This window comes from Saccoglossus kowalevskii, chromosome 2 (assembly GCF_978046115.1).
Source record: "Saccoglossus kowalevskii chromosome 2, keSacKowa6.1, whole genome shotgun sequence".
NCBI classification, from domain to species: Eukaryota; Metazoa; Hemichordata; class Enteropneusta; family Harrimaniidae; genus Saccoglossus; species Saccoglossus kowalevskii.
This window is the reverse complement of record NC_140642.1, coordinates 39,722,151-39,747,324: the sequence shown is the minus strand read 5'-3', so window position 1 is coordinate 39,747,324 and position 25,174 is coordinate 39,722,151. Positions and strand designations below refer to the sequence as shown.

At 35.1% G+C, this 25,174-nt stretch overlaps 3 protein-coding genes across 3 annotated transcripts in view; all 3 read left to right on the top strand.

The window, feature by feature from the left end:
- The first annotated feature begins 3,142 nt into the window (after window positions 1–3,142).
- Window positions 3,143–5,518, top strand: LOC100377542 (UPF0696 protein C11orf68 homolog). The gene is made up of 3 exons (XM_002739786.3): window positions 3,143–3,475; window positions 3,846–4,001; window positions 4,774–5,518. The coding sequence occupies exons 1-3, from the start codon at window positions 3,243–3,245 to the stop codon at window positions 5,291–5,293; spliced, it is 909 nt and encodes a 302-aa protein (XP_002739832.1). The 5' UTR covers window positions 3,143–3,242; the 3' UTR covers window positions 5,294–5,518.
- Window positions 5,519–9,390: 3,872 nt separating this feature from the next.
- On the top strand, window positions 9,391–13,071 carry LOC102801378 (UPF0696 protein C11orf68 homolog). The gene is made up of 2 exons (XM_006822840.1): window positions 9,391–9,449; window positions 12,648–13,071. The coding sequence occupies exons 1-2, from the start codon at window positions 9,391–9,393 to the stop codon at window positions 13,069–13,071; spliced, it is 483 nt and encodes a 160-aa protein (XP_006822903.1).
- A 4,262-nt stretch (window positions 13,072–17,333) lies between these two features.
- LOC100372591 (UPF0696 protein C11orf68 homolog) overlaps window positions 17,334–25,174 on the top strand; it is an 8,085-nt gene continuing 244 nt past the window's right edge. Inside the window, exons 1-2 of the mRNA XM_085495488.1 lie at window positions 17,334–17,771; window positions 24,801–25,174. The exon at window positions 24,801–25,174 is cut by the window's right edge and continues 244 nt beyond it. Coding sequence (XP_085351614.1) covers window positions 17,479–17,771; window positions 24,801–25,174 — 667 coding nt within the window. The 5' untranslated portion in view covers window positions 17,334–17,478. The remainder of the gene's footprint in view (window positions 17,772–24,800) is intronic.

Below are 25,174 nucleotides of genomic sequence, written 5' to 3'. Positions count from 1 at the left end.
AGATGCTAAATACCAAAAAATAAACACTCATAGTTTAATTTTAATTCTAAGATGGCCGACAAGGTAAGTAGAGGAAACTGTTTTAATTTATTCACTGCTCACCTTTGAATCAAGCTCTTTAAGTTTACAAAGTTTCATAAGTTTATTATTAATTGTGTCTGAGATGTAGATGACTAAAAAAGCTATTGCAGAAGAAAAAAAGAAGTAAAGACATAACAATAACATAAAGGCTACCCTCTTCTGAAAACATTCATGGAAATCTGCACGTAATTTTCTAGTTATAAATGAAAAATTATTTCCGAAATTGGCATTTCTATAGAAACCATACCCATGTCTGTATCGAAATTTAATAGGCTCATTCTTGTGTCATGAATTTGTTTTCGCGTATCTGTTGACCGACTTAATTAGTTGATTATTAGCTGAATTGCTGTGTTATGTCTGTCATCGTTTAGGCCTATTTGAAGTTTTGGACGGAACTTGGCTCAGTGATTTGGAACTAATTACGAGATATCCGTCGCTATTTTGACAGTTGGTATTCATAATTATTAATGTAGTGAACGATTAATCAAAAGATATGACGTATTCAGTACTTAGTGTGATTGGCTTTATGTTTGAAAGTTACGCCCTAGAGTCTTTTTACTGTTTTGTAATTGGTTAGAGTTTTGAAAATGAATAAAGTTGTTTTAGTTGGTCTTGGGGAGCACAGCACGATAGACGCAGAAGAGAGTGCAGTCCTGGAGAGTCGAGAGTCCAGTCCAGGGGCGAGCCTTGAGGCAGTCCAGTCTTGGACGAGTCTTGGTTCAGCCTTGTGAGAGTCTTGGGGACTTTTTCCCAGGGCGCTGTGTCTTATAGAGTGCTCCAAAAGATCGACTAAGACGAGAGTTGAAACGTATTTCGTTGTGTGTGCCTTATTTGACTGTAAAGTTAAAGTGACTTTCCCGATCCCGTACCTCAAGGGGACGAGATAGAGAGACGAGACGAGTTTCCCCCCTGACAAGTGTGGAGAACCCAGAGAGAAGAGAGATTTTCCCCCTGATACTTATATCAATGGTAGCTACTCCTGAAGAATCCATCAACTCTGTTTTAGTTATCATGCTAACAGTCAAGTAAAGCAAAACTATTGAACACATAACCTACTTATGGAGGTAATGACATAACGTATGTATCAAATTTAAAAAAGACTATCCAGAATATCCTCTTTCTGAATGGTGGAAATGCTTGATTTTGATGACCATAACATAATTACATGTGCAAATGTGTGTAATTGCAAAGCCATTGACTCGGATACAATGAAATCATCAAATTTAAATCCTGATACATGCGAGTGAGTATGAATAAACAGTTTCCGGGCATTCCTTCCCTCAAAAATAAATTAACCTCAGACCCATAATAAATTAACTACAAACGTGGAATGTTATGGGCATCTATGCGAATCAATCGAATAAGTTTAATACGATAACGTTTCAATCTTAAATGCACTGGCAACAATGATATTCAGTCGATTACAAAAATTAAGGTAACTGATAGTTTGATGACATTCACCCGATTAATCAATTTATTATTCTAAAGTAATACCGATGCACAACAAGCTTCCCTTTGTTACAGAATATTACGACATCACATTTGTTCAGACTGAGTTTCTCCAATATTGTACATACAACAGTTGAACCCTTACTACATACCAGCCAAAGCATGGCATGTTAGATACATGACTGATCTAAATATTAGTGACCCTGGATAGGAAGAGCAGTCCACATTTGAACCAATCAAATGAGACCCTTGTTAATTTGACGAAAATGTGGGCACCGTCATAAACCCATTGAGGCTTTCTCTGAGTTATATTGTTGTGAGAGTGTATGTGCAAATGTAATGTTGCGGTGGTCTAATTTATTTAATCCATCAAAGACCCTGGAATACCGAATTGCATCCGAATCGTTTTTCAGTTAAGCTGCAATGGTTGTATTTTGCAGTGGTGGAAGTGGCCGCCATAGTATAGGGCTAACTAGTGTCAACAGTACCTACTCTTTTCCTGACAGTGCAAACAAATACTTTTTAACAACATTCTACTAAACATTCCTTTAAACATTGGAATTCCTGTATTTCAGCAATTGGTTTATATTGTATAGCCATTTCCCAGTAGAAATGAGTGGTTTATTTTTGTTGAATATCATTTATTTCTGGTCGCCAAGCAATATGGTAGGATGTGACAATAAACTGTTAATGGTAACTAAAACACACTATCCAGAGAATATTACTATAATAAGTCATATGACACAACCTGCACTACTGCTTTTTGTAGTACAACGGGTTGTGTCAGGGATTACCAATACTATGATTCAGTTACAGCTAACATGCGACGAGTTTTTATACTTATAACAAAATGAACGCATTTCCAATAATATTGCCAGCTACATTGATCCTGCAGTGCACTTATTTAGATTTTTTGTTTACTAACATTTTCATTTTTATTTGATATATTCATCAACTAAATAGCAGTATATCCTAGCAGTGGCATAAATATGTGTGTATTGGTATTTAAAACGACAAGTACCTTGGACAGGATTGAAGAACATAATCCTTCTATAGACCAAAATAATCGGCTTTGGAATTGGAATGGTGTTGCCAACATATTGCATTGACGAAAATAACATAAATTGATTAAAATTAATGTAAAATTTAGTAAATATCAATTACATACCGTGTTACTCCAACTCTGGAAAGGTCAAACTGATAGATTTACTTGATGATCAGCAAATAGAATAAATTCATAATAAAGTGAACTATCCATAGAAAAGTTGAAGTATGTATCTGAAATGATAAGCTGCATCAATTACAATTAATATACACGTTTTATTTGTCCCATGACTGCATTTATTAGATGTTCTGTGTTGAGAACTGTTGTCATTGTCATACAACAGAGCAGAGCTATTCATATAGGAGATTGTTCACCATTGTCATCGTTTTTCATATCCGCATCTGCATCTCCTTTTGCTGGTAACAATTTTTTTCTGCAACCCGAATACCTAATCGGCCAACCTCTATAACAGATGTCTTCATTTGTAGTGATAACTCGACTTCTTAGTGCAGTACGTCCATACAATATCTTCGGGTAGCGCCACCAAGTGACAGAATGAAGCAAAGGGAGCAGCACCGAATATCGCTACATGTAATGATATGTAATTTCCGGTAGCTCTGTAGCAATGAACGAAGAGCTCACACGTGACGCTTGAGAAGATCACGCCATGGCATTAAAACAGGAAGATGACATCCAAGGACATAGAACAAGTCGAGAGGTGCATGGTGCCACCACAATTGCTTATCGCAAATACAGACGTGAGGGGAAAAAAGCAGAGGAGTACGCCGCGGAATCGAAGGCTGATGCCATGGCCGAATGGATCATATTCGACCCCAATAAACACGACTCCGTATCATTTGAAGATTTCTTGGAAACCAATGTTCCGTCACAAATTTATAGGTATTCTTCCAGTTTATAACTGATCCTGACATATATATGTATATATATTGCAGGTAACTTGCATTTAACCTTTGGACTTTTATTGACGTGACCCTTATATGAGTACACCGTGATACATTTCTGACAAACGATGTATTTGTCGACGGATTATTAATTTGCTTTTACATAAAAAGTAAAAACGTGCTGGCCAGAATTGTGCTAATTGTGTGGCTTGTTTTTTGTATTATTGCACCGCGCTGCAATTTATATGCTGTATAGCCAGACGATATGAGCACTTATCATATAAATACCTTCAAAATTTCAAAATAATTATTTATAACAATTGGTTATTTCATAATATTAAAATGTATTATATTTGTATCTTTTCTAGACAGACTGGTGTTGGTTATATTTGCGTAAAAAGCCCATATGGAAGTGAGGACGCAAGACTACGAGAAGTGTTGAAACTCCTGCAACAGTCCGATCGATCAATCCGCTATCGAAATATATCCCACTTAGCTATGGCACATAACGTGATTTCATACATGTATGCAGTTAAGATTAGATACTTGTCTATACATTGCAGTTTTATAAGTTTTTATTGTTTGTAAATTGTTAATTAATATCATTGGCCTTGCTACGTTATATCTTAACCGTGTCGTTATGTTTGACGTTGTACAAAGATTTTACGTTCGAAAATGTACGTAGCCATAATCCAATTATAATAGGTCATATAAACAACTTCGAAAATGTAACAAATTTTCTACTGATTATTCAACGCATATTGACAGAAACCATTTCAAAAACAATATTGTCACTTCGGCACATCCTGTTCGTATGCCTACAATATTGTCACATCTCAGCCAAGCCGCGTGTGTCAATTCCTTTGATTTACACATTGAATAATGGAATTTTATTCCAACATTCAAGTTGTAATTATTAATGTCACTTATTATATCACAGGAGAGGAAACTTCATATGCACATTTCCAAAATACATACATATTTATTCGTAATTGGAACGAAAGCTTTCTGGTCAAAATGCTGATGTCAATTGAAATGACAAGTTTCGTTGTCCTTCTGTCAAGCACAACTATGTTTTGCGCTTGTGACAATTGTGACACATTACGATAAGTCATGAATAGGTTTCAATTCAATTCTTTCGCTTTATTAGTTGCTTTATTGGAAACATATCACCTTTTCCATTTCCTGAGCTAAAAAAATCATAACAGGAATTGTTAAATATTTAAATATGAACAATAATGGCAAGTGATCTGCATATCAATAATAGGTTGTAATTGGCTTTATTTTATTTTCCAGGCAGACTGGTTTTGGCTGGTTGCTCAAACCCCCTCCTTCAGATGATACTATATATGTCAAAGGTCTACAGGAAGAGTGGGAACTTTTACAACAGTCTGGTCGACCAATCAATTACCATACAATATACGACTTGGCAAAGGCACATCATGTGACTTGCGGTAGTTGGTTGATACACCTTGATCCAGGCTTTAAAGCAGACCATGCCTGGCATGCTATTGCCACGGCAACAGTAAATGCACAATTAGGAACACGTGCCCAGATAACAGCTTTTAATTCCGCCATTGATGATTACCAACATGTGATCAGTGTTTTCAATGCTGATTTCACAGATAAACAACAGGTATATGATCTTGAGAATAAAATTCGTGCTGTGGGAATTAAATGTGAGATGAAATACAAACCTTATGTTTATACGCAACTTGGTATTTATAGAAACAACAAGTGGGGATTGAGACCTACTATATATAGAAGTAACTATGTACTGCATCAGGGTTCAATTATACAGGCACTATATGACTGACTGACTGTAATAGTATGTGATTGATACTCGGATCATTGAACACGTTGAATCTATTTGCGAAAACCTGGTCTAAATATCTAAAAGTTTACTCATATTACCATATTGTGGTTAGATCAATTATTATCTCACTAATTTGCCAACAAAACAAAACAACTGTGTTATGTTAAACTTATGCAAGTATGTATTACATTTGTTATTATATAAATAAACATGATGAATTAAATGGTTTTCTTTGATTTCAGATATAAGTGTGGTTTTATTGATGGTGTTATTTTTGATGTAAATGTAGCCGAATTGCTCACTTCACTGCATGCCCATTTCATGTCATGAAAGAAAACAATGAAATCTTAAACCAGCACAAAGTAACAATTAGGTATTATCATTTACAATAGAAACTTGACTGTAGAGACTGCAGTTCGGAGGGCATGTTTTGATAAAGGCTTGGTCACAGAAACTGCATTCTACCTCAGAATATTGACCACGTCAGAAGAGCTAGAAAGTGTTACAGCAGAGACCTTGAAGGAGGGTATGACCAACACACCACAAAAACCTTTACAGTTCTTTGAAGTTCTCTATATATGGGTCTACCATGCATTCAGAAAACGAAAAGATTCAACGACTTGTTCAGTCAGTCTCAGGTGATGTAATCTTTGCAACAACACGGGCAAGAATAAAGCCAAACAAACATATATGCCTGGGACTAGGCTCGAAAAGTTTTACGGGAAATAGAAAGGTGTTAGATATTCTAAATAGATTTGGCCACTGTTTTGAATACCACACCGCAGAGGCTATAGAGACTGATTTAGCAACTGAAATATCAGACAGGTGTTGTGCTACACCAGATGGTTTATACGAGATGCCTGGCGTCTGTACTGCTCTTGCTTGGGACATTTACAATAATGAGACCCTTTCAGGCAGTGGAACTCTCCTTGATACAGTTGGTATTTGTTATCAGAATGATGAATTTGACATTACGGATATTGTACACACCAGTAATGTCCAAGAAGAATCTACTTTTACAACCAGTGAACATAGTAGAACACAATCCAAAAGATCGAAACGTTCATTTCATACAACGGAGACCACTCTTGAGCCCTACAGAAAAAAGCCAAAAACAAGTGATTTTCATTATGCTGTCAAAGATATTCTAGAACCTAAATATTATAGAACACAGAGATATATTTTGGATGATGAATGCAACAACGTCAGAAACATCCATGTGGGCTGCATGGAATACCTTAGTGACTGATGACCCACTGTCAAAACAAAAACTTGCTTACATGGAGAACCTCAATTTACCACCTACAAGGCTGGATGTGATAGCTGAAACCCTCAACATTTCCCAGCATGTGGCCAGAGAGTATGGGCAGGAGTTTTGCTGTTGTGCACTATGATTTTGCTGTGACCAAAGCTACCATGCTGATACAAGCAGAATATGCCCCAAAGCATGACAACATCTTCATATGCTTTGAACCATTCCACGTCTAGTTGGCTTATTTTGGTGCTTTAGGACACATTCTGGTTGGCTCTGGAGGTCCAGATATCTTGACAGAAACAAAGGTTCTAGCACCTGGATCACTCAATAGGTTCCTACTAGGAAAGCATTACAACAGGTAAAATCACAATCATTATAATTTCCTTTCTATATTTCAAAGTCATCTGCTACTTTTCTATACTTTTCTGTGTCTTTCTTTATTCTTGCAAAATTTACACTATTTTGTGACTGTAGGACTACCTAAAATACATTTACTCTTATCTGAAATGAATTTGTTGTATATATAATGCACTTAATTTTTCTTTATTTCATAGATGTAAGAGGTTACATCCTATATTATCAACAGCCTTCCAGTGACTACCAAGATATCATGACAAGTACACAGAATATATTGAGTTCACAATGTCTGTTGAACATGGAAGTATGGCGTGATTCTGGATGCTATAAGTCAAGCATGTACATATATTTCTTTTGTTTAGTCGAGCATGCAGGAGTAACAACCTAGACCTGTTCATCTATGCCTTAGATCAGAAGCTTCCCATCTTTTTCGCAGGAAATAGGCCCAGTTATGCTCGTTAGATGGTAAGATATTCTTTGAACATAGATGAAACACATCCAGGAGTGCGCAAAATCTTGGAGGATGGTTTCCCTTTCAGTGAAACGAACCCCGAGGACGTTTTCGAGGACTCCGGTTGATATGGCTCTTGAACAAACAGTGAATGCAGATGCTGCATCACGATTAACAGGGATAGCTTCATTTAGTCAATCAAACACTGCAAAGAGACGCTGGATAGTGACCAGATCTATGAGAAGCAGTATTGTCAGTAACCTGATGACCAAAGCCGGATTGAAATCTACTGAAGATATCACAAAAGGGCTCAGCCATACAGAATAAACAATGGGCAATGAAGATCTGCAGAAGTTGATTGAAATGATCCGGAGAAGCATGAATCCATTCACTCAAAAGCCACATGAAAACCTACATCGTATCTCAACAGGAAAGAAGGTAGATGATGTAATAAAAAATGATCTCTTAAACTGTGTTCAAAGGGGGCAAGCATGGTGTGAGGAGTTCAAAACCAGTTGTTTTGAGGACCCATCCCGCTTCTAGAAACCAATTCCTAGAAGGAAAGTAAAAATCTTTGCATCTACTGCTGTAAGGCAAAAGACCAGTGCAAATTATGCGAAGATTAAAGAGGTGGTAGGAACCAGAGATTTATTTGGAAGACTGCTTTATCTCAGCACAGTTGAGGAACTTGGCTTACAATTCGTATTCAAATACCCTCTAACACCAGTTCCACTCTCCTTGGCTCATATAGATGGATCTCTAAACAAGACAGACAAAGCTAAACTATTACACAAAATTGAAGGAATGGTAGAAAGTACAGCTCCAGATCACATCAGTGTCACAGTTGTAGATGCTATGTTTCTACTGCGTGCACAGAAAAATCTACCTTCAACATATGGTGATGTTGCAGCACATATTCTGGGCATACTATGCTCAATGTCAGAGTGAGTTGACTCTGTGTGTGACACATATTTTAGTCCCTACATCGTGGACTTGTAGATGGACCGGCGTGGATCAGAGGAGACAGCATTTTTCATCACAGACAGTGAACAAAAGATACCTAAGGATTGGCAACAAGCAATGAATTCACCATCTTTCAAAGATTCCTTGTTTCGATTCCTGGCGTCAGAGTGGGTTAAGAGTTCTTATGCATATACCTTTAATGGTCACCAAGTCTACTTGGCGTATGATACAGAGTGTCTTCGCTTCACTGAAGCAAATGGAGAAGTTGTCAAAGAAACAGTAATTTCATTGAGGTGTAAGCATAAAGAAGCGAACACTGGGATGATTTACCATCGGTGCCACATATTCAACGAGACAAATGATGCAAAAATCAATGTCAGAAGTAATGGCACTGATGTGTTTATACTACTCTTATATCATGTTGCACATGTAACAGGAGCAAATCAAAGTCAACCCAGGGTATGGATGAATGTAGGCCAGAGCAGTAATAACACTCATTGCTACATCAACATCACACAACTCGCTGTCCATCTTGGTCATCGGGAATTAAATATCCTGGATTCACTCCCTGGTCTCCATTCTTTCACGGGATCAGACTACACGGCATCATTTGAAGGGAATTCGAAGCCTTTTGCTCTCATGATATCAAAACATTTGCAGAGCTAGGAAAGAGCAGGAACATTTCTCAGCATCTTTTGTCTAGTCTTGAGCAGTGTGCCTTATATGGGAAAGCCATTTTTACCGATGTGGATAATGCCCGATATGCCATGTACCAGCAACATTATGCACCTAAGAGGAAAGAAGATTGCATGGGGAGGATTAAAGGAGTAAACCAAAGCTCTATGCCACCCAGTAAAACAGTCTTGCTATACACAATCAAGCGTGCCAACTTTGTAGCTTCAATGTGGAAAGATGCCAACTTACCAGAACCATGCCGATTTCAACCCGAGGACAATGGTCATGCAGGGTGGGTTTATATCACATTAAATGGTTTGGAGGAGAGCGAGTTCCTCAAGTGTTCATCAAGTTTTAAACAAGGATGACTGGAGGGAAGACAGCGCCGATGACGAAATGGCCTATGAGGAAGCGTTGTATGGCTATGATGAATCTGATGCCGAGGACAGTGATGGGTGATTGTGGAAACGTTTTGGGTATTTATGTACAGTGTTTTTGCATAATATAAGCAATACCAAACAACACTAGCTAGTGATGTTCATGTTTAATCTGTTCACTATGCATTATAACGAAATTAGCAGGAAGTGAAATATGTATTTTTTTTATTTGCATAAATAAGAAATACATAAATGAAAGTTAAGTGAGATATTTAGTTAGAATATGAGATCCGACTCTAATACATATTATTCATTCTGTGACTTTGCTTTTTTCAAATTTATATAGGTATATTGTGTTGCAGAATGTTGATCAGTGTTGTCAAATACATACCAAGAGGGTAAACATATCATAAACATACCAAAATGTAGCATGTATTCATAGATTCACGAGGGTGGGGGTGGGGGCTGTGTTTGGTTAGAGATTTGCATATATAATGTACACAAAAACAAAATTATTATCCCCATATTATAGCAGAAACACTCTAAGTTTTTGAATGTTACCAAATTTGTTGTCCTGGTAGCATGTAACTACAGCTATTTTTTTTTAAATATCCAACTGCCTGTTAGTCAGACTCGAGCAAAACGAGCCAAAATCGGAATGGGGATACCCTGATTTAAAAGCAAATAAAAAATCTGTCCAAGTAATTTTTTGTCAGACTAGCACATTTGAAATCTACGCATATTTTTACACTAGAAACAAGTCTCTAACCTTTTGGCCTCGAAAACATAAATAAAAGTTCTGGGACTAATTGTTTAATACATGTAATTTGAACACATCGCTGAGAGACGAACACATCGCTGAAGGACGAACATGTCGCTAAGAGACGAACACATCGCTGAGAGACGAACACGTCGCTGAGAGACGAACACATCGCAGAGAGACGTACACATCGCTGAGAGACGAACACATCGCTGAAGGACGAACACCGTGCCATATAATACAGACGTGATGTTTGTTATATTGTGCACATGTAATTTTGCGGGCTCATTTATGTTATTTTATTATTGATTTCATGAATTAAAAAAATATATATATTATATTGGCGTAAACAGAATTTGGAAACAATTTTCTCCTAAACTACATTTTATGCGAGTTTATATTTGTACCACACGACTCCTTCCCATTATGTCAAATACGTCGCCATCTTGAGGGGCTACCTCTACACATCTCCACTGATCTGACTCATATCGCGCAAGGTGTGCCGGAGGTTTTTTCGAAACTTCGAGCGTTTCGAAGCAAATCGTCGATTGGCACGTATTTAACGGATATATTGAATCGTTTCAGGGGCTTGTTTACTGAATAATGATAAATGAAACCTAGAAATATTGCAAGAACAACCTGGCCAAAAAAATACCCGGAAGTCCGCCACCGCGGATTGGTGAATAGGCGGCTGTTTTTGTTAGCGCCGCCAAGCGACAGAATAAGAAAGGGAACGAACATGATATAGGTCAATTTCCGCATACGGAGATAAGAAAAAATAGTAATCGAAACAATTTTTCAGCTAACGTGCAATTAGAGGGGGTATGTGTTTTGCAGCGATAGCGGAAGAAACAGAACAAGAACAATACCACCACACTGCTACCCGTTTCCTAAAAATACACTAGAATTCCCTGTTTTTCTATTTTCGTTTTTATTAGCTCCGCTGTCATCGTAAATGGCAGTCAACAATTGCATTTTCTATATTTTTAAAATTGCTTTGATACTTGGTATTGTGTGTGGAACTTTTTCAGTATTGTTCATTTCGTGATATCTTCAATTCCCTGCTTTTTGGGGAGAATATTTTTTCCGGTTTTAACTACCGCTCAATTGTTAACAACCAGCTCACCCTGGTGGACATTTTTCAGATTATTCTATTTTGTGACAATATTAATAATTCTCTAATTTGTTTATTTAATGAATTTATCAAATCCAAAAATAGTTTAGCCTAGCAAGTAATATATGTTGACCCCCGTGTATTTTTTTTCTTTTTGAAAGGAATTTTTGAAAATAGCAAAAACGGGAAACACTAACGACTTGAATGCGCCCTCGGGGATATTGACAAGGTTTCTAACCAGTGACGTTATTCATTAACTATGACCTATTTTTAAAATAACCAGATTAAGCCTATCAGAAACGCGGTTGGATAAGTGGTGAGTAAAATTTGGTAAACAAAATCCGGTGAGCAAAGTTTTACTGACTGCATTCTACCCCCGAACGAGAATCTGCTATGTATTTCAAAGAACTGACTAGGAGACAACATCGACAATCGATGCAAAAATGAAATAGTCACAAAGTTACATGGAGGGTAACACAGTAAAACTTACGCTACAGAATCATTTCACAGAACGTATTGTTTACACTTAAAAAACAAGTACCACGTTTTAAAGAAATCATTCACATTTCAATATAAATATTGATTGCTACCTGAATCTTCTACCCACAATTCATTTAGTTCAATTTATCTTTCTCAAACGAAAATCTTGTTCACTATATACGACAAGAACTTCTTATTATGCAGATGACATTTGACAGAAAACAAATATTATTTGCTTCGATATTATACTTTCCCTTTGTACATTTAGTTCAACGTTTTGCTATGCCATAAGGTCATTGTATCATTGAGTTCACAATGGAAAGGTTTAGCTGCTCAAAACTCAATGACTATCGGCGACAGGTTCGCTGTTTGTGTTTCATGCATCTAATCACGTGATACATCTCAAACATTGCAATTTACACAAGTCGTATTTTGCTATCAACCTGGATGCTTCGGCTCACAATAATGCAGTGTTGAGTCTCATCACTCATATGGCCATCACTGGAGGATTACTAAATTATGATGTTCAGGTTACATGCACATATACCTACTACCGGTCTTTTTTAGATTTCACCCCGTCTGATTAAAATATTATTTTTTTATTTTGAGTATGTAATAGTATTGCGAAAGCCAGAGAAAGCCAATAAATACCAGCAAATAAATATTTTTATAAAATATCTGAAACAAGAAAAGTCCAAACTAGGATATTATTTTAATCATATTTGATTCAACCTAAATTCATACAATAACAAGTTTTTTTTTAAAATACTATGGCAATGCGTCTGTCCACTTTATGCTGAAGTCAAAGTTGTTTTTCTTAAAATGTATTGTAAGTTGGATGACATTGGTGCACACAAATCCGTTACCATTCACTTGACAGGCGAGCTACAAGTGATTTGTTATTGATTGTGTTTTTTTACAGGCTGTCTGATTATATGTCTGGCGTTGCTTCGATACATGTTAAAAGTCTAGATTTCAGTAAATTGCAACGTAGTGTTAAAGGACTACAGGAAGAGTGGAAACTTTTACAACAGTCTGGTCGACCAATCAACTACCATACAATATACGACTTGGCCAAGGCACATAACGTGACGTCTGGAAAATGGCTGATTCATTTTAACATTGGATATAAAGCAGACCTTGCATGGCATGTTATTGCCGTGGCAACAGTAAACTCACAATTAGGACCACGTGCTAAGATAAGCATGCGTTCCAGGGAACATGTTCCTAATTCCCCTAAAGTTAAAGAATGTGGGTATATGATCCGTGTATACAGTCATGCAGACTTCACAGATAAACAACAGGTCTATGATCTTGAGAATAAAATCCGGGCAGTTGGCATCTAATGTCAGATGAGCTACAAACCTTACGCATATACCCTACTTGGTATTTATAAGAGAAACGAGTGGGGCTTAAGACCGACTGTATATACTAGTAATTATGTACTGCACCGGGGTTCTGATATTGTAACACGCTATCAAGATTAACGGAGACCATCAAAACTCCAGAACCCTGTGTTATTGGACATGCATGTCTTTTCGAACAATTGTTGATTAATGGGCTTGTGGCAGACTTTTCTTATAGTACACCACCCTGAACCTGTTTATCGGACATCAACTTTTTTGATCGAACATCACCTCCAAATCATAACAAATGCATTTCACTGTGACACATAATATTCGTATTAAAGATCCAAGTTAAAGTGTACAATGTATCGACACTATTACCAACTCATTATATATATACTTTCTTTCTTCTTTCGTACTAATACAGGTTATTTACCGCTATCTATTGCTCTTCCGTACAATACTGTAAAGCAGATATTTTATTTGTGGTTGTAAATATATAGACTTACTCGGACAACACATCGAGTTTAACAAGGTGCACGTGGTTAATTTTCTATTTTTCTATTTATTGTATTCAACTATCATTGTAATTTTATTAAATAAGACCAAAATTATATTCAAGATATTATTTAACTTATGCTTGTACATATTTGATCTGCCGTATTTTACTTATCAAATTACGCGAGTGTTTTCTCCTATTTGAGAAATGTCTCCGAGTGTGTGGCGAAAAGCACAGAAAAAAAAAGTATCGAACTTATAATGATCAAAAGAACGGAAATTGTGTTCAAATTTATGGAGGGGCGTCATCGCTATTTTAGCGGTAACGCTCTTTGTCTCCTCCTTGGGTAAATCTCAGGCAACTAAAAACTAACTTATTAGTTGTCTGAGGGTAAATGGAGACCTAAGCGTGTTCCCTAATCCCAATATTAACATTATATTATACCAGCATTTCATTTGCCTGAATTCGTCGTTCTGATTGGGCCAGGGCATATTTTATTATGCAAGCCGCTGTTAAATAAGCAATAAACTACCACCGAAGGCATGTATACCACGAGATTTTGCGAGTGTGAGTGAGTGAGTGAGTGAGTGAGTGAGTGAGTGAGTAAGTGAGTGAGTGAGTGAGTGAGTGAGTGAGTGAGTGAGTGAGTGAGTGAGTGAGTGAGTATATGGGGTTGATTGTGCCAAATCGAGTATTATATCCGACTTCGGTGGTGGTTGATTTCCATTATATTAACCAACTTCATTTTAAATGTAATTCTCAGACATGGAAATAACTTTAACGCATATAAAACATGTATAAATGTGATACAGCACCTGAAACGCAATTTGCAACCGTGGCAGAATGAAAATGGGCCCTATTAGTATTACAGTATTACCTTTGAAAAATAATATACTAGTAGTAAATAAATAAATATAGTAATAGTATACCACTCGATGTATGTTTCATATAATATGGCGTTCACATTGTATGTTTCATATAATATAGCGTTCACATTGTATGTTTCATATAATATAGCGTTTACAGTGTATGTTTCATATAACATAGCGTTCACAGTGTATGTTTCATATAATATAGCGTTTACAGTGTATGTTTCATATAATATAGCATTCACAGTGTATGTTTCATATAATGTAGCGTTTACAGTGTATATTTCATGTAATATAGCGTTCACAGTGTATGTTTCATGTAATATAGCGTTCACAGTGTATGTTTCATATAATATAGCGTTCACAGTGTATGTTTCATATAATATAGCGTTCACAGTGTATGTTTCATATAATATAGCGTTTACAGTGTATGTTTCATATAATATAGCGTTCACAGTGTATGTTTCATATAATATAGCGTTCACAATGTATGTTTCATATAATATAGCGTCCACAATGTATGTTTCATATAATATAGCGTCCACAGTGTATGTTTCATATAATATAGCGTTCACAGTGTATGTTTCATATAATATAGCGTTCACAGTGTATGTTTCATATAATATAGCGTTTACAGTGTATGTTTCATATAATATAGCATTCAGTGTATGTTTCATATAATATAGCGTTCACAGTGTATGTTTCATATAATATAGCGTTCACAGTGTATGTTTCATATAATATAGCGCTCGCAGTGTATATTTCATACAATATAGCGCTCACAGTGTATGTTTCATACAATATAGCGTTCACAGTGTATGTTTCATATAATATAGCATTCACAGTGTATGTTTCATATAATATAGCGTTCACAGTGTATAATTCATATAATATAGCGTTCACAGTGTATGGTTCATATAATATAGCGTTCACAGTGTATGTTTCATATAATATAGCGTTCACAATGTATGTTTTATATAATATAGCGTTCACAGTGTATGTTTCATATAATATAGCGTTCACAGTGTTTAATTCATATAATATAACGTTTACAATGTATGTTTCATATAATATAGCTTTCATAGTGTATGTTTCATTGAGTATAGCGTTCACAGTGTATGTTTCATATAATATAGCGTTCAGTGTATGTTTCAAATATAGCGTTCACAGTGTATGTTTCATATAATATAGCGTTCAGTGTATGGTACATATAACGTAGCGTTAACAGTGCACGTTTCATGTAATATGGCGTTTACAGTGTGTGTTTCATGTAATATAGCGTTCACAGTGTATGTTTCGTATAATATAGCGTTCACAGTGTATGTTTCATATAATATAGCGTTCACAGTGTATAATTCATATAATATAGCGTTCACAATGTATGGTTCATATAATATAGCGCTCACAGTGTATGTTTCATATAATATAGCGCTCACAGTGTATGTTTCATATAATATAGCGTTCACAGTGTATAATTCATATAATATAGCGTTCACAGTGTATGTTTCATATAATATAGCGTTCACAGTGTATGTTTCATTGAGTATAGCGTTCGGTGTGTGTCATATAATATATAGCGTTCAGTGTATGTTTCATATAATATAGCGTTCACAGTGTATGTTTCATACAATATAGCGTTCACAGTGTATAATTCATATAATATAGCGTTCACAGTGTATGGTACATATAACGTAGCGTTCACAGTGTACGTTTCATGTAATAGGGCGTTTACAGTGTGTGTTTCATATAATATAATGTTCACAGTGTATGTTTCATATAATATAGCGTTCACAGTGTATAATTCATATAATATAGCGTTCACAGTGTATGGTTCATATAATATAGCGTTCACAGTGTATGTTTCATATAATATAGCGTTCACAGTGTGTGTTTTATATAATATAGCGTTCACAGTGTATGTTTCATATAATATAGCATTCACAGTGTATAATTCATATAATATAGCGTTTACAGTGTATGTTTCATATAATATAGCGTTCACAGTGTATGTTTCATATAATATAGCGTTCACAGTGTATGTTTCTTATAATATAGCGTTCACAGTGTATGTTTCTTATAATATAGCGTTCACAGTGTATGTTTCATATAATATAGCGTTCACAGTGTATGTTTCATATAATATAGCATTCACAGTGTATGTTTCATATAATATAGCGTTCACAGTGTATGTTTCATATAATATAGCGTTCACAGTGTATGTTTCATATAATATAGCGTTCAGTGTATGTTTCATATAATATAGCGTTCACAGTGTATGTTTCATATAATATAGCGTTCGCAGTGTATGTTTCATATAATATAATGTTCACAGTGAATGTTCAGAATGCATTTCACGAGGAAATGTCTTTATTCTGCATCTTTTTGTTTTTATCCCACGTTGGAATTTGAATCTCTGTCACATTTACTATAGATTTCATACCACTATTACGTTTCCTTTTTGCCAAACACAATATGTCAAATTGTCAACTTCAGCGTAGTTGTTCAAATGAAATTTCTTGCAAGTAATTTGCTTGATGGCTTGCCTTGAGTATTCGGCGTATGTCAAACTCATCTAGTTTGGTTGTAATATAAATGATTGTAATTATTCTGTAGAGTAGAATACTTTTTTTGTCTACAAGTTATTGAGAAAGATTCTTTTAATATTAGAGACACTTGGTTTCGTGGGTGTTATCTCCTAAATGTCTGACCTTTATATATGGCCTGTTACCTCACTCTTCACACAGAGGGCGCTCGCTCCCAGCATTCTTCACGCTCACAATTTTTTGTGTGGAGAGTGCTGTTACCGATCGCTGTTACCTGTGACCTACTTACGCTACCTCAAATATTAGCGCCACCAGCGGTGGAAGGTTAAAAACAGGATAACCTACAGCAAAAACGAAGCAAACATCGCCATTGAGCTACATACATGTGACGTGTTTTGATTTCTGGATATCAAATTAGAAAGGTGTCAGGTCTTGGAATCTGGTTGCTCGATTCAAGACTGGTACTTCTATATTTATACAACAATAAGAACTATCGATGGCAGGTATAATGGACGTTGACGAAGTATACACAGTTGACCATCGAGGGGATCACACCATGACAGTGGAACAAGAAGATGACTTTCCTGGTCATGGCAAAAGACAGGAAGTGTACGGATCTCCGCTATCTAGTTATCGTCGGGACGGCCGTGGCGGTAAGGACGCAGAGGACTATGCTGCAGAATCAATGGCCGCTGACATGGACGAATGGATCATATTCGACCCCAATAAACACGATTCTGGATTACTTGTTGATTTTTTGGAAACCAACGCCCCGTCAAAAGTCCTCAGGTATTCTACTTTTTTGCCTCCATGTGGTATGGAAAGTGCATTCGTTGACTAGCAGAATCTGTACAAAGAAAATTTTGGCAAAAAACGGGGAACGTGGAGAATACATATATAACAAATTGATAGAGGAATAACAACAATAAATCAAAGAGATTCACAGTCAATTCGTCCCAATTCACTTTCGTCCCAATTCACATTCGTTCATTTTTTAAATTTTTAGTCAGCATTACGATCTTGAACGGGGTCAATTTCTATGCCAACTGTTACTGACACGCTAACTAATAACTCCACGTTGCGTGAACGGTGTATTTGTATTTATTAACTAATAACTTGTACGTTGAATGTCCGGTGTATTTGTATTTATTAACTAATAACTCTACGTTGCACGTAAGGTGTATTTGTATTTATTAACTAATAACTCTACGTTGCACGTAAGGTGTATTTGCATTTATTGACTAATAACTTGTACGGTGTATTTGTATTTATTAACTAATAACTCAGCGTTGTACGTAAGGTGTATTTGTATATAACGTCGGCAAAAACAAAATGGCGCAACGAACAATTATACGCATGCCAGTGCATGACGTGTACGTGAACAGTTCGTTGTTTGGATTTGTTTGTGCTTATTTGGCGAGTTAGTAGTGGGCTAACCTTAAATCTGACGAATCGACTTGTGGGACGAATCGACTTGTGGGACGAATTGACTTTGGGACGAATCAACTTGTGGGACGAATCGACTTTGGGACGAATCGACTTTGGGACGAATTAACTTGTGGGACGAATCGACTTGGGACGAATCAACTTGTGGGACGAATCGACTTGGGACGAATGTGATTTGGGACGAATCGACCGTCCCCCATCAAAGAAGCCCTAAGAAATAACTCCTGTGTGCTAAGGTTATTTAGGTACAAATAATAAATAAATATATAAAGTAAAATTAATTACCCATTTAATATTGGCCTCATAAACCAGCATAGCACTGTCCAATTTGATAGCTAACAATTCGAATGACATATTATAATAGATTGCAGTCTGTGGCACTCATGTACTGAGTTTAATTTAAATCTGGTTCTTTTGGCGCAACAAAGGCATTCCTTCATCTTAATAAATATATATAAATTTCAATGACAGTTTATTCAAAGTGGCCAATCAAGAAGCACAAAGAGGAACAACATCCAATGTTATTTAATCATCCTATAGAAACCTAGTTAAATCTTTGGCCAACACAAAATTACCACATATGCTGTATTCTGTGGTGTAGATTCAGAAAACTAACCAGATCTTTGTCTTGTCCCAGGACATCTATGTTATAAGTTTCATTGAAATCTGTCAATTGGTTCTTGAGATATTGGTTTAACAAACATACATACATACACACATACATCACCAATCCAGAGAAATTCAAAAGATCAATCAACACTTAGAAAGCAGAAAGAAATCAAATAATGGATCAACTACAGTACACCAAATCAAATCTCCTGGGAAAACCAATAACAAAGAAGACATGACCATTCTAATGAAGAAAATAGAGAAGTTTGAGAACTGCATGATGGCTGTAGAAAAGTCTGTACAAAATAACACAAAGACATTAACAACTGTAGCTGTAGCACAAGAGTTAACTAAATCAAGTATCCAGAAACAACAAAATCAATTCACCAAACTATTACAAGACAGTACATTCATACAACAACAGCTGAAAAACAAAGAAGAAGAGATAGAAGTGCTGGAAGAAAAAAATAGAAACTTACAACAAATAATAACGGAGACACAACCAATTACACAACAAGATTTTCAATCCCACAATCCATTTAATATCCTGTCATCAGAGAACACTACAAACCCATTCTTAAACAAAGAATCTGAAGAGAATGGAGGAAACTTCGAAACCATAACATACCAAAAGAAGTATAGAGAAAGAAACACCCAAACATTAATAATTGGAGACTCAGTATTGAAGAATGTAGACCGTAGACGTATGTACAAAAATACCTACATTAAAACTCTACGTGGACGCAAAATAAAAGACATCGATGAATTCATTCAGGAAAATACAGAAAATGGGATACAGAACATAGTCTTGCATGTAGGGACTAATAATATCTCAGATGGCTGCAGCATTGAATCTGTTATGCAAGATTACAACACTATGATTGAAAACATCAAACAAAAGTATCCCTCTATAAAAATATGCATTTCATCGATTATCTATAGAAAGAATGACCCAGCTGTCAATCATACTATTGCTAACATCAACAAGAAGCTGAGGAATATTGACAACACCACATACATTGATAACAGCAACATTGAAAGTGATGTACACCTAGTAGATACAGTACATCTAACTGATAAAGGCACAGCAACATTAGTGAAGAATATTAAAGATATTATTGGACCACTCATTGGGGTCAACAGATCATATAGAAAGGGTCGACACTTCAAAACATACAACCAGAGGAATACAGGAAATCAGTATAAAAACAAAAACAACATGCCATACCCAACAAGAGGAAACCCATATCAGTCTCCAATGACTCACTTCGCAGGTATGCCATTCCATTTTGACTGGGCAAGTATATATGGTCAAAGACCAAACTTCAACTGATGATGGACATGACAACAAACAAGAAAACAAATCATTCTTCAGCTACAAGAAAGAGAAAAATTTCCCAGAAAAATGCACTATCACTGTCATACTGGAACATACAAAATGTGAAAAGAAAACTTGACGATGGTGACTTTATAAAAAACATAACATGCCATGATATCATCGGTCTCGGTGAGACATGGTTGAATAAAAATTCTCACAGTTCCCTTTCAATACCAGGATACTATACCTTTTCAGTTACTAGGAACAACCAACAAGGAGGAGGAATATCTATACTGGTGAAACAAGATCTAAAACAAGGAATAACAATTGAAAAAAACATTTTTGATGATATACTATGGTGTAAACTTAAAAAAGAATTCTTCAGTTTAAAAAAAGACATATATCTTTCTTTCATTTACAATCCTCCTTCAAATTCAAAACACTGCCGAACTGACTTTTTTGATTACTTGGAAGCAGATATTTGTAATTATTCTAAATGTGGAGATATTATAATACTTGGAGACTTTAATAGTAGGACAGGGAATATGACTGACTTTGTAAATACCGATGGCGATTCATTCATGCCTATTCCAAACTGTTATACAAATGATGATACCATATTACAACGTAGTAACAGAGACACACTTATAAACACACACGGTAAATCACTATTGGAACTATGTAAGAGCACTGGCATTAGAATCCTAAATGGAAGAATTCCTGGTGACTCGTGTGGTAACTTCACATGTTATCATTACAACGGCAATAGCACAGTAGATTATGCCTTAGCTTCATCAAACTTGCTCTGTAATTTTAAATATTTCCAAGTTCATAATTTTACCATCCTGTCAGATCACTGCCAGATATCATGTTTATTTACATTAGAAAAATCCATCAATTCTAAGAAAATTAATTCAAAATATAACAAAAATAACCTCCCTAAAAGTTGGATCTGGGACAAACTGTCTATCTTTGATTATTATGAAAACTTATCATCTGAAAAAACTCAAAATTTAATTAAAACTTTCTTAGACAACAAATATAACTTGGATAACGATGGAATACATGATGCAGTACTGAATTTCAACTCAATTATTGGTGATGTAGCTGATCAAACCTTTAAAAAGAAGAAATCAAACATCAAAACAAAACAAAAACATAAACAAAAAAAGTGGTTTGACAAAGATTGTAGAACCCATAAGAAAGATTTGATTTATTGTGCTAAACTGATTAGCAAACAACCTTTTGACAAAAAGTTAAGAGAAATATATTTTGTGAAGAAAAAGAAATATAAAAAATTGATCAAAACTAAACAAAAAAAGGGAGAGCTTTTAATTGTAAATAAATTAACACATTTGAGAAATGCAAATCCCAATCAATTTTGGAAAATCATTAATGAATTGAAAAATTCTCATAAAAATCAATCTAATCCTATTTCTGTAGAACAGTGGGAAGAATACTATAAAATATTAAACAAAGCTGATCAGAACAACAATTTGCAAAATAATATCATTTCTGATATGTCAGAAATGGAAAACAGAAATGAATCTAATAAACTTATTAACAATAAAATAACAGAAAAAGAGATAAAAAATGCTATTAAAAAACTTAAAAATAAAAAAGCACCTGGTTATGATGGCTTCTGCTCTGAGCTTTTGAAATGCAGCTCAGATTCGTTGATAAAACCATTAAAAAAACTTTTTAACCTTATTTTAGAGTCCGGAATTTATCCAAAGTCGTGGAATATTAGTATTATTTCACACATCTATAAAAAGGGTGATTCACACGACCTAGGAAACTACCGGGGAATAGCTGTATCAAGTTGTATGGGAAAAACATTCTGTATTATAATAAATAATAGAATTACCCAATACCTTGAAACAAATAACATAATTAACAATAATCAAGCAGGGTTCCGTAAAGGTCACCGCACAACAGACCACATTTTTGTATTGAAAACAATTGTTAAAAAATATCTCCAGCTAAATGGAAAATTATATGCATGCTTTATAGACTTCCAAAAAGCCTTCGATAGTGTCTGGCGTAATGGATTGTTTTATAAATTACTCAAAAATGAAATAAATGGCAAAATCTATAATATTATTAAAAATATGTATTGTAATACAAAAGCATGCATTCGTTTAGAAAACACAATCACGGATATATTTGAGACAACAAAAGGTGTGAGACAAGGCTGTGTTATAAGCCCCACACTATTTAATTTATATGTTAATGATATGAGTAAATACTTGGAAGACAGATCCCTTGATCAGGTCACACTACATAACACAAAAATTAACTCGCTACTTTACGCCGATGATCTGGTGCTAATTTCAATAACAGAAAATGGCCTACAAAATGCATTAAATAAACTGCAAGATTATTGCCAAAAATGGAAAATCAAAGTAAATCTTGCGAAAACTAAAATTCTTGTATTCAGAAGGGGAACACTACAAAGAAATGAACAATTCTATTATCAAAATGAAAAACTTTGCTGTGTCAACTCATATAATTATCTTGGAATAATCTTTCAGTCAAATGGTAAATTTACAGAAGCTAGAGACAACCTAGCAGATAAAGCAATCAAAGCCATGTATGCACTAAAGCAGTCTTTACCAAAAGAAACAGACTGTAAAACGTACATCCATCTGTTTAATATATGTATCAAACCAATTTTACTGTATGGATCTGAAATTTGGGGAATGGAAAATATGAGTAACAATAACTGGGACAAAACTAAAACAGAAAAAGTGCATCTAAAATTCATTAAACAACTACTTGGGCTTAATAAATACACAGCGAATAGTGCATGTCGGGGTGAAATTGGAGCATTTCCATTGATAACTGAAGTGAAAATCAATATGATTAAGTTCTGGTCCCGTGTCACAGACAAGTCACAAAATAATTATACAAAGATAGCGTTAAGCGATCAGACTTTGTCAAAAGCACAATGGGAAACATCAGTCAAAAATATCTTGAAAGATGTAGACCTCTCTAAAACATCACAGCTATCACATCAAAATATTAAGGAAATTAGCAGCACTATTAAACAACAATACATAACATACTGGAGAGAGAATATGACAAATGAAAAAACAAAACTGAGAACATACATTAAATTTAAAATTAATTACAATCTGGAAAATTACATTAATGTTTTGGATAATAATCAAAGAATATCAATGGCTAGATTCAGGACAAGTAGTCACAATCTAGCCATTGAAAAAGGCAGACATACCAATCCAAAAACCCCATTAGAAAATAGAATTTGTAAACAATGCCCATTACAGGAGATCGAAGACGAATTACACTTTCTTTTAGTTTGCCCACGATATCAAACAGATAGAAATGATTTTATTTCCAATATTTTATTCCCCAAAGAAATCATTACCAACCTGCAAAAATTCACATTTAATGAAAAGTAATGACAGAAATATAATAAAACTTTTAGGGGAATTTTTACATAAATCATTCATTTTAAGAAATGAGCTTTCTTTGGATATAATACCTTGACTCTTTTTTTTCTATTTTTTACGTTATCATACTTTGATATTATTTTAATCACTTATATATTTATTGCTGTAAACCAATAGAACATTTGTAATTCTAAGGATGCAATAAAGTTATTATTATTATTATTATTATTATAGACAAATTACCAATGCATTTCCATTATTGGATCAATCAAGAATGTGTATCAAAACAAACTCTAATGACTAGATGATGCAAAGTTTCAACAAATAAACATTTGGAAATTTCAATTTTCTTCCCATAACATGACACAAAACACAGCAAATTGAATACATTATTTAATGTTAATCCCAAAGACTCCCATACAGCAACCATTATGTGACTGGGAAACAAAGTTTCTATCAATCATCCCCTCTCCGATTTTCCAATGATCAATTCCTTATTTCCATTTAGACCAGACTTTTTTTATTCCTTGTTTCTCAAGATTTTATAAGGACAATTTTTTGAGGAGGGCGGGAAAAAAAATAAAATTAATTCTTTTTTTCCATTAGATTTGTGTGATTCTCAAAGAATTGTAAGTGAGATCATTGATCGGAGAGAAGAAATGAAATAAAATTTTATTCCATGTATAATCTTGTTTCTCATCTGCGCGAGACTTCAGTACTTTGATTATGATATTCCCACGAAAATTCAACTTGGATTTGTTATGCGGCGGGCGGAAAATAAATGAAGATAAAAATAATTTTTTTTAGTAAGTTTTTGCTCTTACAATTCGGCGGGCGCGAAAATTACGCTGAAATAAAATTTTATTTTTATTTCATTTTCGGCTCCTGTTCATTCGGTGGGTTCACAAAACATGGGATAATAAAATTCTGGCCTTATCAGATCATTCTAGTTTTTGAAATGTAAACTGATTTTCAAGGCTGCATATGAAATTTTGCCACATAATTGACCTAATTGAGTTTTCTTTCCAGGCAGACTGGTGTTGGTTGGATTTCTGTAAAAAGCCCATGTTCAGATGATGATTCGTATGAACCAGATGTCATAGGACTACAGGAAGAGTGGGAACTTTTACAACAGTCTGGTCGTCCAATCAACTACCATACAATATCTGACTTGGCCAAGGCACATCATGTTACTTATGGTAAATGGTTGATACACCTCGACTCAGGCTTTAAAGCAGACCATGCCTGGGATGCTATTGCCACGGCAACAGCAAAAGCACATTTAGGAAAAAGTACCAAGATAAGCGCTTATGATCCAACCATTTACAATTACAGACATGTGATCTGTGTGTACAATGCTGACTTCACAGATAAACAACAGGTCTATGATCTTGAGAATAAAA